This window comes from Microcebus murinus, chromosome 10 (assembly GCF_040939455.1).
Source record: "Microcebus murinus isolate Inina chromosome 10, M.murinus_Inina_mat1.0, whole genome shotgun sequence".
Taxonomy (NCBI): domain Eukaryota; kingdom Metazoa; phylum Chordata; class Mammalia; order Primates; family Cheirogaleidae; genus Microcebus; species Microcebus murinus.
In genome coordinates, this window is record NC_134113.1 from 15,264,540 (window position 1) to 15,286,489 (window position 21,950).

The window sequence follows — 21,950 nt, forward strand, 5'->3', positions numbered from 1 at the left end:
TTTATATCCTAGACCAGAAAAAATCAGAATAATTTTCAGCATTTTTAAATAAACGTTTAGAGAAATTTTGTCTAGATTATCTGAGTACAGAAAACCATTATATATAGCTGTAATACTATTTGCCTTTTAGAAATGTTTAACAGATTTTATTTAATTTCAGGTAAGTCTCCTAAAGTCCCCAAATTGATCTGACATTTGATTTTACCTCTTCTTTAGGGTCATAATACAGTGCTTTATAAAAATAGACATAGATTAGTACGAGGCCTAGTTTATAAATCCTTTTGTGATTTTTGAAATCAAAGTGGTATAAGTTACATAGACTTGTACTAGTGTAATTCAGTTCCAGAAGATATGTGATACATCTATTAAAGATCATTTTATGCTGCTATCTCCAAATGAAATACTATAATAGTAAAAGGCCCATATCAAACATCATCATTGTGAATTTTTATGGGTCTTCCTTGACAGATTTATTGACTCTTCTGTGTTTCCTTAGTGCCCTGTACTTTAATAATGCAGTTTGATAGGTAATACAATAATAATTTACTTTATTGTTTTCATTAAATTTGGGAAGCCTCAAAGATGAGAATTCTGTATCTGTCTGTCTGTCTGTCTATTTATTTATTTTGAGATATGGTCTTGCTCTGTCATCCCAGCTAGAGTATAGTGGCGTCATCATAGCTCACTGCAACCTCAAACTCCTAGGCTCAAGCAATCCTCCTGTGTAGCCTCCCAAGTAGCTGGGATCACAGGTGTGTGCCACAATGTCCAGCTAATTTTTTTTTGTTAATTTTTTTTAGAGACAAGCTCTTGCTCTTGCTCAGGCTGGTCTTGAACTCCTGACCTCAAGCAGTCCTCCCGCCTTGGCCTCCCAAAGTGCTAGTATTACAGGTGTGACCCACTGTGCCTGGCCTAGCTATCTATATTTGTCTGTCTGTCTGTCTGTCTATCTATCTATCTATCTATCTATCTATCTATCTATCTATCTATCTATCTATCTAGATATCTATCTATCTATCTATCTATCTGTCTTTTGGAAGGGAGGGTGGATGGGTGGGTGGATGTGTCTCACTCTGTTGCCTGGGCTACCTCACAGCAACCTCAAACTCCTGGGCTCAAGTGATCCTCCTGCCTCAGCCTCCTGAGTAGCTGGGACTACAGGCATGTGCCACCATGCCCAGCTAATTTTTAGATATATATATATATATATATATGTTTAGTTGTGCAGCTGATTTCTTTCTATTTTTTTTTTTTTTTTTTTTTTTAGTAGAGATGGGATCTTGCTCTTGCTCAGGCTGGTCTTGTACTCCTGAGCTCAAACGATCCGCCCGCCCTGGCCTCCCAGAGTGCTAGGATTATAGGCGTGAGCCACCACGCCTGGCCTAGCCTACTCATTTTTTAAACTTTATTAAGTTTATTTTTGTATATTAAGAAAATGCCCAAATGTTGATTGAAAGAATGAGTGAATGAAAGTGCTTCAGATTTGCTTTTCTGTACTATAGCAGACTAATATATTAGTCTCTAATAAAAGTCATAAAAGTAGTAGAACTACGAAGATATTAGAAATTATTTTAGGCCTAAATGTGACTTTTTACCTAAATAAGATAAGGTGGCTCACATGATTAGTTCATTAAATGTTCATCTGCTGTTGTTTCTGTTTGTTTTTTTTCTCTCACGAATATGTTTTTCATATAATTATATAACATTTGTATAGTTAGGGAACATTTCTTATTTTCAGATGTGTAAACATATGTAATTGGAATTTGTTTGTGGTCCATGACAGGTCTATAACCTTGTTTGGAATTTTAAAAATGTTTCTCTTTTTTTTTCCTATTTTTTAATCACTGAAAACTATATCATACTAGTGGTTCTTAATTGGATATTTTTGTTCTTCTATCATTCTCTTTTTTTTTATTAGAGCCCTCACATTGACCTACTGTTGACCCTCCTCATCTGAATTAGGGGCATCTGAGTTCCTTACATCCTACTCTGAGTTTCCAGATTCTGTTTTTGCAAAAGGCTGAGTACCCCTTCATCTCTTGCCTAAGGGAATAGAGAAAGGGGTAGGAGGAGTGGCTCCACCTCCATTTGGCCCCTGGAGAAGAGTGTTACAGCTGCTCACAGCTTGTCTTCGGGATGTTGGGCCACTGGGGTGGTTCAGTGGCAGCTTAGCCTCAGGGATGAAGGGGAGCTGCAGCTGCTCACCCCCAGAGCAGCTACTCACTACCAGAGCAAAACATACTCCAGTAATAGTTCCACTTCCAAAATGACATAGAGCAAGCAGTAGTTGTGTGAGCCACAAGGAGTGGAGCCCAGTGTCTGCTCCTTTTCTAGGAGAAGCACAGCTATGTGGACCTCCTGGCAGCTCCCTCAGCTGGGCTTAGTGCCTATGAGGATTGCAGGGGACCCCTATGGTGAGGTCGCTAGGTGTCCAAGGTGTTGATGGAGGTTTCTAGGATCTTCTTGCTTATCTTCTGGCCGTAGGAGAAGTTTTCCTGGTTTTCAGCTGATCTCAGTTAGGGGATGGGGTGGTGGAAGCCCAACATTTCCTTGCATTCTTTATGTGTCCATTCCAAGTTTCTGTGCTCACCAAGGTTTCTGTCACCATCTGATGCATCCCAGCACTCTCCCTCAGTTATTTTCTTTAAAATATAGTCATTTATTCATTGTTCTAGCTGTCTTTGTGAGGGGGACGAACTCTAGAGACTTCTGGTTGACCACCTTGTTCAAATATATATCTTATTACCTGGTCAGGTATTTTATAGGATGTGCCTCAATTTGGTTTTGTCTGATATTTTCTCATAATTAAATTGAGGTTATGCCTTTTGAGGGAAGAATACCACAGAGGTGATGTGCCCTTCTTGTATAGGGGGATGTATGGCATCAGTATATCTTAATCACTAGTGATACTAACCTTGATCATGTGCTTCAGTTAATGTCTGCAAGGTTTCTCCACTATAAAATTACTGTTTTTCTTTTGTAATTAATGAATATTTTGGGAGAGATACTTTGAGACTATGCAACTATCCTGTTTCTCCTTAAACTTTCAGCTATTAATTTTAGCATTCATCAGCAGATCTTGCCTAAAGCTACCGTGTTTCCCCAAAAATAAGACAGGATCTTATATTCATTTTTCCTCAAGAAGACACCCTAGGGCTTATTTTCAGGGGATGTGTTATTTTTTTTAAGTACGGTACAACAATCTACATTTATTCAAATATAGTTAAGTCGTCATTTTCTGGAACATCATCATAACTCTCCAAACCCCGAATTCCATCCTCAGTTTCTTGCCACTCTATTTCCTTTAGAACCATTGGCCCCAATCTCTCATGTTGAGCAATAGAGCTCGCATGGGACAGATGAGAAGGGCCGCTCATCTTCTTTACCGCTCTGTGACGAAATGCATGGGTTGTGCAGATAAACTGCATAGCCACGCCCATCACTAGGTCTTATTTTCAGGGTAGGGCTTATATTGCGCAAATGCTTAGAAATCCTGCTAGGGCTTATTTTATGGGTAGGTCTTATTGTGGGGCGCGGTGTCAACGCCATTACAAGTTGGCGCCTGTTTCCGGCTTTGCCTAGAGCAGCAAACAAGTTCAGCGCACGCGCAATTGTCGGTTGCCCTGTGGCGCGAGCATGCAAACGAAGGGTCCTGCTATGGACTAATGCTTTGGTGGCTCGACAGCTGAGCGGCCTGTCCCAGCTTAGGGGTTGTGCTTCTGGGGTATATAGCAGCCTGCGCGCTGCCGGGCTGGGTCTTCCGCATCATGTAAGTCTAAAGGGAACCCCATTAAAGCACTGTCAGAAGAACTCCGGTTGCCGCGTCTTCCTTGCTGGCAAGGCGGGCGCGACATCTTATTTTCGGGGAAACACGGTATTAATATTATAATGATGATTATTCCATTCCTTTCATTTCATTCTGTATTAGTTGAAATTTTTTTGTAATGAGGAGTTAGTTGTTCTTTCTCCTCCATTTATCCAGTTATTCAACTGTTTATATATAGAAGTATAGACTCAGGAGGTTTTTTTTTTGAGGGGGGTTGGTTATAATCCACTACTATCACTGTTTATTTCATTTCAGTTGTTCAGCTTTGGCACCCATAGTATTGTTCGACATACACCCATCCTATTTTTTCTTGAGCACTTACTTTCCGGCACCATGTGATACTCTGCCCTGGAATCAGCCACTGCCCTGTTGAGGACTGGTTGTTCTTATTGGAGAGTTGAGAAACCAAGATCTATTCAACTTTTAGAGTCTTATTTTTCTTTTCCTGGCACTCCCCCCACCCCCAGTAGTCCTACCACTGTAAAAGCATACATCTAGAGTAAAATTGGTATTATTTGGAGAAAAGAATTTACTAATAAGAATATAAGAAAACCAATCTATGTACCTTTGCCATTTGCTTTTGTACACGTGTTGAATGGATTTCATTTAGTTCCATATTAATCCTGTAAAGCCTAGAAGTAGATTTTATACATGATTTTTGGCCTGTAGTGTAACAATGCAATGGTTTCTAAAAATACACATGGAATAGTAAAAGTCCTAGATTTCAAATATCTTTGTGTGATTTGGGATTAGGGTGGCATAAATTACATTGCCTTATGCTAGTGTAAATTTACCTCAGAAGTTAAAAGATACTTTAATTAAAGACTAATTTAAGCTGCTGTCACAAAATGCCATGATAAATACTAAAAACCCAGATTAGTCATCATCTTTCTAAAACCTTAAAGATCTTTCTCAGCATAATTGTCTTTTTTATGTCCTTTAATATTTGGGACTTCAGTGATGCAATATACTAATTAATATAACAAATTTGTATAACTTAATCTCATTAAAGTTTGTGGGCTTCAGAGGCTAGAATTCTGATTTATTTTTGGTATCCTAAGTAGATGGATGCTCAAATGTTGGATTGTATAAATGAAAAATGTACCTCAGAATAAGTGGTTCTGTATTTTATCTAATAAATTCTTAATTTCACCTCTTATATTTCTCTAAGCATAGAACAAATTCTATGTTATAAATCATCCATAAAGTCAATAGATACTTCTCATTTTCAAAAATGAAATCAAGTATATATGGGATATGTTCAAGGTCCATGATAGGTTCATAACTCACTTATTAGTAATTAAATAGACCTTTTTGTTACAGAGAATCACATCAGATTTAAGGTTTTCAAATTTTGGTTTTATTTTTCCTTCCTACCCTTACCTCCCTTTAAAAAATATATATATATTTATTTTATTGTGATAAGAACACTTTAATATGAGAACCAGCCTCTTGACAGATTTTTAAGTGTACCATACAGTATTATTAACTATAGATATTAAGTTGTATAACAACTCTGGAAATCATTCGTCTTTCATAATTCAAACTTTATACTTATTGATTAGCAGCTTTCCCTTTCCCCTCCCCTCCTTCCCAGAACCTGATAACTACCATTCCATTTATTCTCTGCTTCTGTGAGTTTGACCCTTTTAGTTCCTCATATAAATGAAATCATGTAGTATTTGGCCTTCTTTGACTAGCTTATTTCATTTAGCTTAATGGTCTCAAGGTTCATGCATGTTGTTACATATTGAAGGATTTCTTTTTTAAAGGCTGAATAGACAAGGGCAATATATGTAACCTTAACATTTGTACTCCCATAATATGCTGAAATAAATAAATAAATAAAATAAAGGCTGAACAATATTCCCGTGTATATGTGTATGTGTGTGTGTGTGTGTGCGTACATACCAGTGTGTGTTTGTATACATATACATCACATTTTTTCTTTTTTTTTTTAAAAAAAATGTTTATATTTAAATTTATTTTTCAATTACCCCTACTGGAAGCATCCCACATGGGAATACATCACATTTTTTATTCATTCTTCTATCAATGGACATTTAGATTATTTCTACCTCTTGGCAATTTTGAATAGTGCTGCAATGAACATGGGAGTGCTAATATTGCTTTGATATCCTGATTTCAGTTCACCTAGAGGTGGGTTGCTGAATAATGTGGTACAGTTCTATTTTTAATTTTTGAGGAGACTCAATGCTATTTTCCATGGTGGTGACACCATTTTGCATTACCACCAAGAGTATACTAGGATTCCAGTTTCCCACATTCTTGCCAACATTTGTCTTTTGGTTTTTTGATAGTAGCTGTCCTTATTGGGTTTTTTATTTGTTTTTTGTTTTGTTTTGTAAGAGTTGGGATCTTGCTCTGTCAACCATGCTAGAATGCAGTGGTGTCATCATAGCTCACAGCAACCTCAAACTCCTAGGCTCAAGAGATTCTCCTACCTCAGGCTTCTACTGATATAAGTATCAGGGACTATAGGCATGTGCCATCACACCCAGCTAATTTTTTAAATATTTGTAGAAACAAGGTCTCACTGTGTTGTCCAGGCTGGTCTTGAAGTCCTGACCTCAAGCGATCCTCCCAGTAGGCCTCCCACAATGTTGGGATTACAGGCATGAGCCACTGTGCCTATCCCCTTAGACCATTTTTTAACCAAGTTATTAGTTTATTCGTAGTTTCTTTGTGGTTACCATGGGACTTATGTAAAACATCTTATAACTGTAACAGCCTATTTTAAGCTGGTAACAAGTTAACTTCAATCACATACAAACTATGCTTTTGCTTATCCCTCCCACATACTTTATGTTATTGGTGTCACAGTTTTATATTTCTTTATGTTGTGTATCCATTGACATATTTTTAGTTGTGGTTATTTTTAGTACTTTTGTTTTTAACTTTTATACTAGAATTAAAAGTCATTTACTCACCACCATTATAGTAATATGCTCTGTATTTATCCATATAATTACCTTTTTTGGTGAGTTTTATACTTTCTTATGCTATTGTGTTGTTATTTAGGATCTTTTTATTTCAGGTTGAAGAACTTTTATCATTTCAAGGTTTTTTTATTGTTGTCGTTCAGTACTTTGAATATTATCCCATTCCCTTCTGGGTTGTAAGGTTTTTGCTGAGAAACCTCCTAATAGTCTTATAGAAGTTCTCTTGTACATGATAAATTGCTTTGCTTTTACTGCTTAAAAAAATTTTTTTTTTTTTTTTTTTGAGAAAAGTCTCACTCCCTTGCCCTGGATGTAGTGGAGTGTCATCATTATAGTTCAGTCAGTGCAACCTCAAACTCCTAGGCTTAAGCGATCATCCTGCTCCAGCCTCCTGAGTAGCTGGGACTACAGGCATGCATCACGCCACCCGGCTAATATTGCTGTTTTTAGTAGAGATGGGGTCTAACTCTTGTTCAGGCTAGTCTTGAACTGTCGAGCTCAAGCAGTCCTCCCGCCTTGGCCTTCTAGATGCCCGGATTACAGGTGTAAGCCACTGTGCCTGGCCTGTCTTTAACTTTTGACAATTTGATTACAGTGTGTCTTGGTGTGGACATCTTTAAGTTCAACTTACTAGAGTCATCTAGGCTTCTTGGAGCTGAATGTCCATTTCCTTCCCCAGGTTTGAGACGTTTTCAGCTATTCTTTGAGTAAGTTTTCTTGTCCTTCCTCTGTCTCTCCTACTTCTGAAACTCCCATAATGCATGTATTGGTCCATTTTATAGTGTCCCCTAAGTCCCTTAAATTTTCTTGAAGTTCTTCCTACTGGATAATTAAAATTACTTGTCTGTGAGTTTGCTGCTTCTTTCTTCTGCTTACTCTAATCTGCTGTTGAACCCCTCTATTGAATTTTTCAGTTCAGTTATTATATTGTATTGTTCAGCTCCAAGATTTCTGTTTGGTTCTTTTGCCAATTTTATATGTCTTTGTTGGAATTATCACTTTGCTCGTGTATTGTTCTTCTGAACTTGTTGAGCACTTTTATAATGTTTTTTAAAATTCTCTGTCAGGTAATTTATATATCTCTGTTTTAGTTAGGCTTGGTTTTGGAGGGTTTATCCTGTTGCTCTGTTTGGATTATGTTTCCTTCTTTCTTCATTTTCCTTGACTCTTTGTGTTGGAATCTGTGCGTTAGAAAAAGCTACCACCTCTCTACCTCTTCATCTCTCCCAGTCTTCATGGACTGGCCTGGTATAGGAGAAGACTTTAACCATTCAACCTGACCAGAACTTCTATGGGCCTCTCATACCTTTGTACTATTGTAAACTGCCATCTTTTTTCTTAGTGTCCTCACATGTCTACAGTATGTTGCGTCCCAACAGCACTCTGACACAGGTGAGACAGAAGCCAATCCTTAATGTAGCATCTGAAGAAGTTGGAATGTCAGATATGTAGTCCAACTCTTTCTCTCCCCAGAGAGAATATGGGAACTGGAGTTTTTTGTCCACTTGCTCTGCCCTGGGCTGGGTTGAGGAGCTATGACAAGTGTTTGCATGCTAGTTCAAACCACCTTCTTTGTTCTCAGTGGCCTGCAGGTGTCTTGAATAAGGCAAGTCCCATTAGCACTCCAAGATAGCAGAAACAGAAGCTAGTTCCTTAAAGCATTCAGAAGAGTTGAAACACTGGATGTATGGCCCAAATTTTTCCCTTTGCAGGGAGAAGCTGGAAGCTAGGGATTCTTTCCTGCCTGTTTGCTCTGCATTGAGCTGGGGAAAAGAACTGTGGCAAGTGCCAGCATACTAGTTCAAACCACCACCTTAGTTCTCTGTTGCATCTAGGGGTCTAGCATATACTAGGTCCCTTTAGCACTATGGGACAGGTGAATAGATGCTAGTCCCATGGGCAGCACCTGAACAAGATGGTGCACTGGATGGATCCTCTTCAGGGAAAAGGTAGGAGTTTCCATATTATATGGCTCTGCCAGGAATGGGGATTACGATGAGAGGGTTTCTCCTACCAGTTTCATTGTGCCTGGTTTCACACTTGCCCAGGATGCAGGAGCTTCTCAACTAGTTTGTGGATTTCTCACAAAGAGATGTGTGTATTGGTGTTGAATCAGTCGTGTCTGTGGGCAAACAGAGAGTCCAGGGCTTCCTATTCCATCATCTCACTGGCATGATTCTTCTCTCCTTCTTTTTCACCCTCTTAACCATCTTCCATCTCTCTTTGTCCATTCTTGATTTTCTATCCCATCTTGTTTTTCTGTCCCATATGTCCTTCTCTGTGTCTTGTGTATTTCTCTTTCCCATGTGTCATTACATCTTTATCTTGTTTATCTGTTCTTCCTTGCTCCATTTCTTTCATCAGTCAATCCATCCATTTTTCCTTCTAGGAATATATACATCTATCCTTTGCTACTGTCTATATAGACTATTCCATCTTTCATTTCCTTTTCTCTTCTCTCTCTCCAGCCTTCTTTCTGTCCCTCTATCATTCCTTCTGTTTATTCAAAGTAAATGTTTTTTTCCTCCATCACCCCTTCTTTTCTTTGATCTAATCTATGGTTACCATCTATGTGCTAATGATTCCCAATTTTATATATATATTTTTTTTGTTTTGCTAATTATTTTATAACCACAACAAACTAGTACAGAGAATGAATGCCCTGTACAAAACACAATAAAGGTTCAAAGATCAAGGTGTTCCCTTCACAAGGCTGAAAATTTCAGTCTCTGGTATTTGGAATTTAGGCTACAGTCCTTGTTTTTTGGATGGATCACTGGGTGTGTGGCACAGTCCATGCTTTTAACCAGATTTGAACAGAAGAATGGCCACTTGGCCCAGGTAGAAGTAGATGAAGTGCTTGGTTTCATGTGTCACATAACTACCGAAGTTCCTCCCCACAATGCAATGCCAGGTGGGATTGTACTTCTTGTCAAACTCCTTCTTGATATGGGCCGCAATGTCCTTTTCTATGTTATATTTCTCCAACGCCTGAGTAGCGCACTCCACCGAGTCCTGTTGCATCTCCTCCGACATGTCCGCATTTTTGATCACGGCCTTTCGGTCGCACATGTTTACCGAGGAGAAGGGGCTAGCCGACTGCAACGGTCTCCTGGGGGAGGTGCTAGCACAGCTCAAGCCCAGAAACAGCTGCGGTAGACACCGAAGCCGTGGCGCATCTCCCAATTTTATATCTTAAGTACAGATTTCTACCTTGGGTTCTAGACTTAGTAACCCTACTTCCCTTGTTATATTTCCTCTTGAATTTCTTTTTTTTTTTTTTCTTTTTTTTTCCTTTTCCTTTTTTTTTTTTTTTTTTTTTTTTTTGAGACAGAGTCTCATTCTGTTGCCTGGGCTAGAGTGCCATGGTGTCAGCCTAGCTCACAGCAACCTCAAACTCCTGGGCTCAAGTGATCCTTCTGCCTCAGCCTCTTGAGTAGCTGGGACTACAGGCATGTGCCACCATGCCCAGCTAATTTTTTCTATATATTTTTAGTTGGCCAATTAATTTTTTTTCTATTTTTAGTAGAGACGGGGTCTCACTCTTGCTCAGGGTGGTTTCGAACTCCTGACCTTGAGCTGTCCACCTGCCTCGGCCTCCCAGAGTGCTAGGATTACAGGCATGAGCCACTGTGCCTGGCCTCCTCTTGAATTTCTATCCAGATTCCAACCTCTCTTATCATTTTCACTATTACCACTCATGTCCATGCCATCATCATATCCCTTGCAGAGAATTGCAGTAGCCTCCAGGTGATTTTTCTATTTGTTCCCTTTGCTTGATACCCATTTTGTACCCAGCATCCCAAGTAATTGTTTCAAAAAGCTAATTCATATCATGTCCTGACCTCTGCTCAAAACTTTTCAATGAGTTTTCAACTCATTCAGAGTAAAAATTAAAGTCCCTATGATGATTTGCATGGTCACATGTGATTTGACTCCTAGTAGAATTCTAACATCATTTTCTTATTCTTATTCCCCCTCACTGTTTGAACTCTTGGCATATTGGTCTATTTTTTTTTTTTCCTCAAACACAAGGTCACATGTGTCTGAGTCTTTGTCCTTTATGTGATATTCTCTTTTTTCATATATGGGTAGGTTGTTTACTCCCTTAGGTGTCTCTCTACTCACATGTAATCTTTTTTTTTTTTTTTTTTTTTTTTGAGACAGAGTCTCGCTTTGTTGCCCAGGCTAGAGTGAGTGCCGTGGCGTCCTAGCTCACAGCAACCTCAAACTCCTGGGCTCGAGTGATCCTTCTGCCTCAGCCTCCCGGGTAGCTGGGACTACAGGCATGTGCCACCATGCCCGGCTAATTTTTTATATATATATCAGTTGGCCAATTAATTTCTTTCTATTTATAGTAGAGACGGGGTCTCGCTCTTGCTCAGGCTGGTTTTGAACTCCTGACCTTGAGCAATCCGCCCGCCTCTGCCTCCCAAGAGCTAGGATTACAGGCGTGAGCCACAGCGCCCGGCCTACTCACATGTAATCTTCATTCATTCATATAAAATATATGTTTATTTTATTGATATAGTGAACAAACAAGGCAGAAACCTGTCATGGCACTTAAATCTGGGTGAGGGTGGGAAACAAATCACTAATACATTAGTAAAATATATAGTATGTAAGATGATGGCACATGTTAAAGAGAAAAATATAGCAAGGATGTGAGTTGGGCAATGCTAGGGGCCAAAAGTGGTGTGTGAAGCCAATTTTAAATGGGTCAGTGAGAGCCTCACTTCAAAGATGACATTTGAGCAAAGACCTGAAGACAGTGAGGAATTGACCTGTGTAGGTATATGAGGGAAATGTGTTCTAGGTGGAAAGCACATCCGGTGCGAAGGTACTTGGGTAGGAGTATTTCTAGCACATTGAAAGGATCCAAGGGAGGATATGTGGCTGAAACAAAGTGAGTGAAAGGTAGAGTAGTAGGAGTTGGAGTCAGAGGAGTAGTGGTTGTTCAGGTTCATTCTGTAAGACATAGAAGGCCATTTTAAGGACTCTTTTTTTTTTTAAATTAAACTTTGAATGGGTTGGGAAATCATTGCAATTGGAGGGTTTATTCAGAGAGATGACTTGACCACTTGGTATCTGGGTGAAGACTAGACAAGAGGGCAGTGGGGACAAGTCAGACAGATGAAAGGCCAGTGCAGTCATCTAGGTGAGAAATGATGGAGGATTAAACCTGAGTGTAGAGGTAAAGGCAATGAGAAGTAAATAGTCAGATTCTGGATGTATTTTGAACATACATCTTGTAAGATTTGTCTTAGTTTTAGATGTGTGCTATGAAAGAAAGAGGGGTCAAGGATGATATAGTAATGTCACCAATATCCATTTCGTTAATTTGACCTTTCTTGCCTAGGCTATGAGATATTTCATTTCTCAGCTCCCTTTGCAACCTGATGAGGCTATGTAACTAGTTCTGGCCAAGGAATTATGTGAGGAAATACTTGGCTTAGGCAGTGTGTAAAGCCCCTATATGTTTCCTAGTTCTTCTCCTGCTGTGATGGAGGCCTTGTGTTGAAATTATAGAGCCACAGGGTCAAAGTAACTGGGATGGTAAAGTCACCATTTCTACGATAACCACCTGGAGGTGCAGTGAACTTAGCATGAGCAAGATAAAAACTTTTGTCAAGCCACTGATTGGGGCGGTTGTTTGTTACTGCAGCATAAGCCTATTCTAGTCTGACCAAACAGGTGAGACTTTGGCCTAATTAACTCGAAGGGCAGAATGATTATTATTTTTTTTTTTTTTTTTTTGAGACAGAGTCTCGCTTTGTTGTCCAGGCTAGAGTGAGTGCCGTGGTGTCAGCCTAGCTCACAGCAACCTCAAACTCCTGGGCTCGAGCGATCCTTCTGCCTCAGCCTCCCGAGTAGCTGAGACTACAGGCATGTGCCACCATGCCCGGCTAATTTTTTATATATATATATATCAGTTGGCCAATTAATTTGTTTCTATTTATAGTAGAGACGGGGTCTCGCTCTTGCTCAGGCTGGTTTTGAACTCCTGACCTTGAGCAATCCGCCTGCCTGGGCCTCCCAAGAGCTAGGATTACAGGCGTGAGCCACCGCGCCCGGCCAGGGCAGAATGATTATTAACTGAGATTGGGAGACTGTGTGAAGAGATGGTCTGAGGTACGTTACCTTCAAAGGGAGGTGTTGAACAGGCGGCAGGATATCAAGAAATCCTTCAGTGACCACTCTTTGTAAAATTATACCCCCCTCCAAATATACTTCTATCCGGTTTTAGTTTTCTCCACAGAAAATATCACTGCTGAAATATAGTATAGTGGTTCAAGATCTTGGAATTTGGAGCCAAGTTAAGTGGGTTTAAAAATCCTGGCTTTACCACTTTACTATTGATGTATCCTTGGAAAAATTATTAATATTAGTATATAACCTTTATATGCCTTAATATCCTCATTTGGAAATGGAAGAGGTACCTATATCAAAGGGTTGTAGAGTGTATACATGTAAAGTGCTTAGAACAGTGTCTTGATATACACTTTCTAAATGTTTGTAGCTGTTTTCATCATTATCATCATCATTATCATCTAACATGCAAACTTTATGACACCGGGCACTTAATTTTGTTCTGTCCTCTATCCCCAGGGACTACAACAATCTCTGACACGTAAGCTCTCAGTATATTTTTAATAGATGGGTGGATAGATTGCATAAGTGACTTTCATTTTTTGGATTCACGTCAATATGGGAAAGATCTTGACCATTGGCCATACTTCAGATAGACCTGAATAGTTACATGTGCTAGGTCATAGATCAAAAAAAGTAGAATAATTTTTCAGCATTATTAGTCTTTTTATGAAGGACAGAAATTTCAAATACAACTGTTAGACTACAAAAAAGTATTACACGTAGATCTGAGACAGCATGCTTTTGAACATGTTAGACAGATGTTATTTTAGTTGTGTGTAAATCCTTTAAAGCCTAGAAGTCTATCTCCTACTTGCTTTAGCCTAACCTGGTGGAGTCACAATGCAGTGGTTTCTAAAATTAGGCAAGGAATAATAAGATTTCTAGGTTATAAATAGCTCTGTGTGATTTTTTGAGATTAGGGAGGAATAAGTTACATGCACTATATTAGTGTAAATTGATTCCAGAAACTGAGTGGTTTTAAATCTTTGAAAAAGTTTTACTAATTCTGTGTACTTATTTTTCTCTATATTGATAGTATCAAAACACCTGTCATATGTAAATAATCATGATTTTGTTTCTTCCTTTCCCATCTTCCCATATTTTATTACTTTTCTTCTGTTACAGGTTGAGTATCCCTTATCTGAAATGCTTGAAAGCAGAGTGTTTTTGGATTTCGGATTTTCTTTCAGATTTTGGAATATTGGCATTAAATTACTTACATCCCAAATCCAAAAATCCAAAATCAGAAATGCTTCAGTGAGCATCTCCTTTGAGCATCATATTAGCCCTCAAAACATTTTGGATTTTGAAGCATTTCAGATTCAGGATGCTCAACTTGTACTATAGTGGTTAGGCCCTCTAGTACCAGATTGAATAGAGAAGCAGTCATAGCAGGCATCCTTGTCTTTTTCCCAAGGTAAAGAAGTGCTTTCAACATTTCACCATTAAATTATAATGTTTCCTATAAGTACTTTTGTTTATATTAATAGCATTTTTATTTACCCATCCTTTTTCTGATTAAGGAAGTTACTTTCAAGTCCTAGTTTGTTGAGATTAAATGGAAATTGAGTTTTTCTTGCTACTCTTTCTGTATTTGTTGAATTGGTCATATAATTTTTATTCCATGAATGAGGTGAATTATAGTAATCAATTTTTTTTTTTTTTTTGAGACAGAGTCTCGCTTTCTTGCCTAGGCTAGAGTGAGTGCCGTGGTGTCAGCCTAGCTCACAGCAACCTCAAACTCCTGGGCTCAAGCGATCCTCCTGCCTCAGCCTCCCGAGTAGCTGGGACTACAGGCATGCGCCACCATGCCCGGCTGATTTTTATATTATATATATTAGTTGGCCAATTAATTTCTTTCTATTTTTATGGTAGAGACGGGGTCTCGCTCAGGCTGGTTTTGAACTCCTGACCTTGAGCAATCCACCCGCCTCGGCCTCCCAGAGTGCTAGGATTACAGGCGTGAGCCACCGCACCCGGCCCAATTTTTAAATATTAAACTATTTAAGTTTCTGAGGATAAGCCCAACTTGAAAATAATATATGATATTTTTTATAGCTTGCAGGATTTAGTTTGCTAGTATAATATACTTGTGAGCGAAATTAGTTTGTAGTTTTCCTTTTGTACTTACTGTCTTTGTCTAATTTTGGTGTCAGGGTAAATCTAATGTCATAAAATAAATTGAATGTTTCTTCTTTGACTATCTACTGTATGACATAGAATCCTCTGTAAAATTAGAATTATCTGTTCCTTGACTGGTACATTTCATCTATAAAGCTGACTGGCTCTTGTGTTTTCCTTGTAAGATTTTTAACTATGGATTCAGTTTCTTTAATAACTCTCAGGACCATTTATCTTCTTTTTTTGCACTTGAGTCCATTTTGATAACCTGGGCTAGAGTGCTTGTGGCATCAGCCTAGCTTACAGCAACCTCAAACTTCTGGGCTCAAGCGATTTCCTCTGCATCAGCCTCCCAAGTAGCTGGGATTACAGGTGCATGCCACCATGCCTGGCTAATTTTTCCATTTTTAGTAGAGCTGGGGTCTTGCTCTTGCTCAGGCTGGTCTCAAACTCCTGACCTCAGGCAATCTTCCTTCCTAGCCCAAAGTGCTAGGATTACAGGCATGAGCCATCCTGCCCAGCCAATAAGTTTTAAATTTCTTCATGAGTCAATTTTAGTAAGACATTTATTCATTTCATCTAAGTTTTCAAAATTTTGTATAAAATTGTTCATATTATCTTATTTTTATGTTTAATCCTGCCATATTTGAGATTATGTCCCCCTTTTTATTCTTTTTTTTTTTTTTGTCCAGTCTTCAGGTATCATCCCTTTTTATTCTTAATATTGTTTATTTTACCCTCTCACATTTTTTCCTTAATTATTGTCAGAAGATTTTATTATTGTCTGTTAATATAATAATTTTTGGCTTACTTGTTTCCATTATGAATTTGTGTTCTATTTTCATTGATTTCTGCTCTTTATCATTTTCTTCTTTACACTTTTTAAGGATTTAGTTTACTGTTTTTCTTAGTTTCAAGTCTTCTTTTATAATAAACACTTAAGCCTATACATCTTCTAAGTACTACTTTAGTTGCAGTTTACAAGTTTTAGATGTAATTTTTTCATTATCATTCAATTCTAGGTTTTTTCTTTCTTTCTTTCTTTTTTTCTTTCTTTTTTGTGTCGGGATATCACTACTGCCCAGGTTGATCTTGAACTCCTGGGTTCAAGTGATCTTCCCACCTTGGCCTCCCCAAATGCTAGGATCTACAGGCATGAGCCACCATGCCTGGCCCCGTTCTAGGTATTTTGTAATGTTAATTATGATATTCTTGGTTCCACAAATTGTTTAAAGAAGTATTTTTTAATTTCAAAATATATGAATGATACCAATTTAAAATTTGTTGAATACAGTGTTGTGATCTAGTACAGGGTCATTTTTCATAAATATTCCATGTGTATTTGAATATGTATACTCTACTTTTTAGGTATAATGTTATCTATTTGCTTTATATTAAAGATTATATTTTGTCTTTGGTTTTATATAGTTTCAATGTAATAGGTGTGGATCTCTAACCACCCTCCCTCCTCCCCCTCTCTATCTCTGCCCATTTCTTTCTGTTCTTTATTTCTGTCTTTACTTCTCCCTTGTCCACCCTATCCCACTCCACACCCTCTGCCCTGTATTTTTCTCTTTATTACCTTGCTTGGGATTCATGAGCTTCTTGTTTTGTTTTTTTTTTGAGACAGAGTCTCGCTTTCTTGCCTAGGCTAGAATGAGTGCCGTGGTGTCAGCCTAGCTCACAGCAACCTCAATCTCCTGGGCTCAAGCGATCCTCCTGCCTCAGCCTCCCGAGTAACTGGGACTACAGGCACGAGCCACCATGCCCAGCTGATTTTTATATTATATATATTAGTTGGCCAATTAATTTCTTTCTATTTTTATGGTAGAGACAGGGTCTCGCTCAGGCTGGTTTTGAACTCCTGACCTTGAGCAATCCGCCCACCTCGGCCTCCCAGAGTGCTAGGATTACAGGCGTGAGCCACCGCGCCCGGCCCATGAGCTTCTTGAATTGGTATCTTTCAGCAGTTCTGGAAAGTTCTTGGTCATTTTCGCAACTCTCATTCTGCAACTCAGTTTAAAATTTTCTTTACGTGTTTTGTAATTACGGATTAATTTTTAGTGGAACTTTTTTTGTAGAAAATCATTGAAGCATGGATTTTGAGGTTGAGAATGCAGAGAGGATTCATGATTTTGTGTGTGTGTGTATGTGATTTCTTTTAATAGTTATCTCAAGTCACAGTGAACCTGGAACCATACTTTAAGTGCAAGGTTATGCTTGGGACCAGATTATGTTTGGGACCACAGAAGTTCCATGAATTTGCATTGAGATTATTCATGGGAGGGGATTTTTTGATAACAATTTTTTGAATAATTTTGGATTTATAGAAAATGTGCAACAATACAGAGAACTCTTGTGTACTCTGTATCCAGTTTCCCCTAATTTTAACATCTTAAATTACCATAGTACTTTTATCAAAACTAAGAATCCATCATACTGTCAAGGGGAAAAAAAACAAACTCTGTAAAACAATTTTAAAGAGATTTACTCTGAGCCATATTTGAGGACCATGACCCGAGCCACACCGAAGAAGCCTTGATCAAGTGGACTCACTGTGGCTGGGTTACAGTTTGGTTTTATACATTTCAGGGAGACAGGTTACAGGTAAAGTCATAAATCAATACGTGGGAGGCATACATTGGTTTGGCCAAAAAAGGTGGGCCATCTTGAAGGGGGGTGCAGCTTATGGTTATAGGTGGGTTTCAAGATTCTTTGGCTTGTAATTGGTTAAAGACATGAAGCTTTGTCTAAAGGCTTGGAATGTTTCAACATAAGGAGCTGTTTAGGCCAGGTGCGGTGGTCACACCTGTAATCCTAGCACTGTGGGAGGCCTATGCCAGCAGATTGCTCAAGGTCAGGAATTCGAAACCAGCCTGAGCAAGAGCAAGACCCTGTCTCTACTATAAATAGAAAGAAATTAATTGGCCAACTAATATATATAGAAAAAAATTAGCCGGGCATGGTGGTGCATGCCTGTAGTCCCAGCTACTCGGGAGGCTGAGGCAGGAGGTTGGCTTGAGCCCAGGAGTTTGAGGTTGCTGTTAGCTAGGCTGATACCATGGCACTCACTCTAGCCTGTGCAACAAAGCAAGACTCTGTCTCAAAAAAAAAAAAAAAGGAGCTGTTTATTTGAGATAAGCCACCAGACAGATTTGTTGTGTAAATTGAGGACCTGCAGGTTTGTCTTACATACCCTTAGGCCTGTTAATGGGCTACATAGAATGTCTCCAAGAAGGGAGGGAGGGCATGATGAGGCATGTCTGACCTCCTCTTGGCTGACAATTTAGTTTTAGGATGTTCCTTTGGCTACGAGGGGGTTCACTCAGTCAGCTGGTGGGGGAGTGACTTAAAATTTTATTTTATTTTATTTTATTTTATTTTATTTTATTTTATTTATTTATTTTTTTTATTTTTTTTTTTTTTGAGACAGAGTCTCACTTTGTTACCCAGGCTAGAGTGAGTGCCATGGCGTCAGCCTAGCTCACAGGAACCTCAAACTCCTGGGCTCAAGCGATTCTGCTGCCTCAGCCTCCCAAGTAGCTGGGACTACAGGCATGCACCACCATGCCCGGCTAATTTCTTCTATATATATTAGTTGGCCAATTAATTTCTTTCTGTTTATAGTAGAGACGGGGTCTCGCTCTTGCTCAGGCTGGTTTCGAACTCCTGACCTTGAGCAATCTGCCCGCCTCAGCCTCCCAGAGAGCTAGGATTACAGACGTGAGCCACCACGCCCGGCCTAAAATTTTATTTTAGTTCACAGTACTAACTAAACTCCAGACTATATTTCAGATTTCCACTAATGTTTTTCTATTCCAGGATCACATCCAAAACACTACTTTGTCTCGTATGTGACAGCTTCTCAGGCTTTCCTTGGTTTTTATGACCTTTATGGTTTTGAGTATTGGTCAGATATTTTATATAACGGCCCTCAATTTGGATTTGTTTGATTTTTTTTTTCATGATTAGTCTGAAGTTATGGGTTTTGGGGGAAAATACCAAAGAGATAAAATGGCCTTCTCATCACATCAGAGAGTATACACAATATCAACATAATTGAATTATTGCTGGTAATGTTTGCTCTGATCATGTGATTAAGGTAGTGTTTTCCAGGTTTCTTTCTCTACTGTAAAGTTACTATTTTTCCTTTTCCATTCAGGGGGAGATTTTTTTTCCCTATCATCCCAGACTGGGTAGAGACAGGCAAGTTTCCTTGTTATCTTTTTTTTTTTTTGAGACAAAGAGTCTCACTCTGTTACCCCAGCTACAGTGCCCTGGAGTCAGCCTAGCTCACAGCAAGCTCAAGCTCCTGGGCTCAAGCCATCCTCCTGCCTCAGCCTCCTGAGTAGCTGGGACTACAGGCATGTGCCACCATGCCTGGCTAATTTTTTCTGTTTTTGGTAGAGACGGGGTCTAACACTTGCTCAGACTGGTCTGGAACTCCTGAGCACAGACGATCTGCCCACTTCGGCTTCCCAGAGTTTTGGAATTACAGGCGTGAGCCACGGTCCAGGCCCTGTTATCATATTCTTTAATTTCAGATTTATGTCTTATTTACACTTGAATTGTGGTGAAGCTTTTGGAGGCTCAGGCTTTATATGGAGGGTCTATTATCAGCTTGCTTACTTTGGGAAGGCCTTAGGGCTTTGTCTCTTGTCCTTCTCGACCTGGATTAAACTCAAGGTTTCCAGGGCTCTATAGAAATCCTCCGGACTAAAGCTGACTTAAAAAAAAATAAAACACCCTGCTTACCTTAAAAAAAAATAAAACACCCTGCTTACCTTTTATACCTTCTTACTTTTTGTGCTGCCCAGTGAATTATTTTAAGAAGTTTTTTCTTTTGTTGTTATTTGTCAGTTTGTTGTTAGTTATTTCTGTTTGCGTATCTTAATCCAACATATTGTCAACAACAGAAGTTGATAACGGGTTTTTGACATTGATTTTTGAATATAGTTTGAAATGTTAAAACTTGGGTTGGGGAGAATATACATCTTAGTATAGAAAGTGTAATATTTTACACTTGTAGTTGTTTCTCCAGTTACCCTCATCCCCCAGCTCTTATGAATTTCCTTGGCTAAAGCATACATACTGTTTTCTCTGCTTCGATTGCCCTTTCCTGCTTTATCCTTTTGATCAACACTTATTAATTCCAAACTCTACTAAAATCTTTTCTTCCTTACATCCTCCCTCCCAGGCCCACACACAGTTGGTTTCTTATGTGCTGCCACAACACACCCTTCATAATAAAATTCACTACATGGTATGTAAATATCAGTGTTTAGATATTATGGTAGGTATTATTAATGTTCACCATTATTCATTGTCCCTTCCTGCAGGAAGTTTATGCTTTCCTGCCTTCTTGAAGTCTGACTTGGCAATGTGACCTGCTTTGACCAATTAAATGTATATAGAAATGCCTTAGCTGATCTGCAATAGATATTAATATATAGCATGAGTAAGAAATAAACTTTGGTTAAGATGTGGAGATTTGGGCCGAGCGCGGTGGCTCATGCCTGTAATCCTAGCACTCTAGTAGGCCGACGCGGGCGGATTGCTCAAGGTCAGGAGTTCGAAACCAGCCTGAGCAAGAGTGAGACCCTGTCTTACTATAAATAGAAAGAACTAACATATATATAGAAAAAATTAGCCAGGCATGGTGGCACATGCCTGTAGCCCCAGCCACTCGGGAGGCTGAGGCAGTAGGATTGCTTGAGCCCAGGAGTTTGAGGTTGCTATGAGCTAGGCTGATGCCACGGTACTCACTCTAGCCTGGGCAACAATGTGAGACTCTGTCTCAAAAAAAAAAAAAAAAATGTGGAGATTTGATAGTAGTTTGTTACCACAGTGTAACCTAACCTCTTCTGTCTTAATTGACACATATCTCCCATCTTGAGGACAAAAACTGTAGTGTATTCTATAGTCTTTATGTTCTTAAAGCTGTCAGGTTATTTTTCCTAAAACATTTTAGATTATTATTAATACATATTCTGTAGGAAAGTAGCATTATATAATGCAAAGAGCACAGGTTTGGAGACTTATCCAGATTAAATTTTTTACTTCATTGGTTAGCTGAGCTTGTAAAACGTCAGATTCCATCATTTTAAAAATGAGGGAACCTTGTAAAGTTGTTGGGTATATAACATATATAAGGTACCCAGCACAATAGATATTCAGAGAATATTCTTTCCCTTTTGTATTTCTTCTCCATTGACTATTAAGTCTTTAAAATCCCTTTTTCCTTCCTTCACTAATTTATTTATTTGGTCATCATTAGATAGATATTTATTGAACTCTTGTTATACATCAGGAATTGTCTGGGCACTGGAAAGTAGTGAATAAACTTAATACAGTCCAGTGCACAATAATTCTCCTTCCCTATCTCTAGCTATTAACATCATATTAATACTTCAAGGTCCTTCACTGCCATCACCACATCCTTGAAATTTTTTCCTAAATCTCTCTCCATATCAAAAAAAAGGAAAAAATTTAGAAATCATTTCTCCTTCCTGAGTTTAGCATATTAATGATATCCATTTTTATCTTGTAATATACTTTGTATTCTACCACAGCAGATTCTGTTGTATATATGTACATCATGTACATATTCAAGTTCCTTTTCTAGATTTTAAGCTCCATGAGTATTGGAACCTCATCTCATTTATCTTTTTATCTCTCATAAGTCCATGAATTAAATTATATAATAGAAGTAATGAACAGTATCACTCCTTAGAAGGCATCTTAGGAAAAATTTATAGAGGCATTTTTGGTTGTCACAGTGATTGGAGGGTACCAGTGAAATTAGTGAGGAGAGACCGAGAATGGCAGACTTCTTTCAATGTCAGAGTAGTCCCTCAAAATAAATATTTGTTGCCAGGCACAGTGGT

At 38.7% G+C, this 21,950-nt stretch overlaps 2 protein-coding genes across 3 annotated transcripts in view; one reads left to right on the plus strand and one right to left on the minus strand.

Annotated features, from left to right (window-relative positions):
- Positions 1-21,950, plus strand: part of CRY1 (cryptochrome circadian regulator 1) — a 79,165-nt gene that overhangs the window by 21,035 nt on the left and 36,180 nt on the right. The gene's annotated exons all lie outside the window — the stretch shown is intronic.
- On the minus strand, positions 9,525-9,964 carry LOC105875622 (dynein light chain 1, cytoplasmic). The gene has a single exon (XM_012772780.3). It carries the CDS (start codon positions 9,859-9,861, stop codon positions 9,592-9,594), a length of 270 nt encoding a protein of 89 aa, XP_012628234.1. The 5' UTR covers positions 9,862-9,964; the 3' UTR covers positions 9,525-9,591.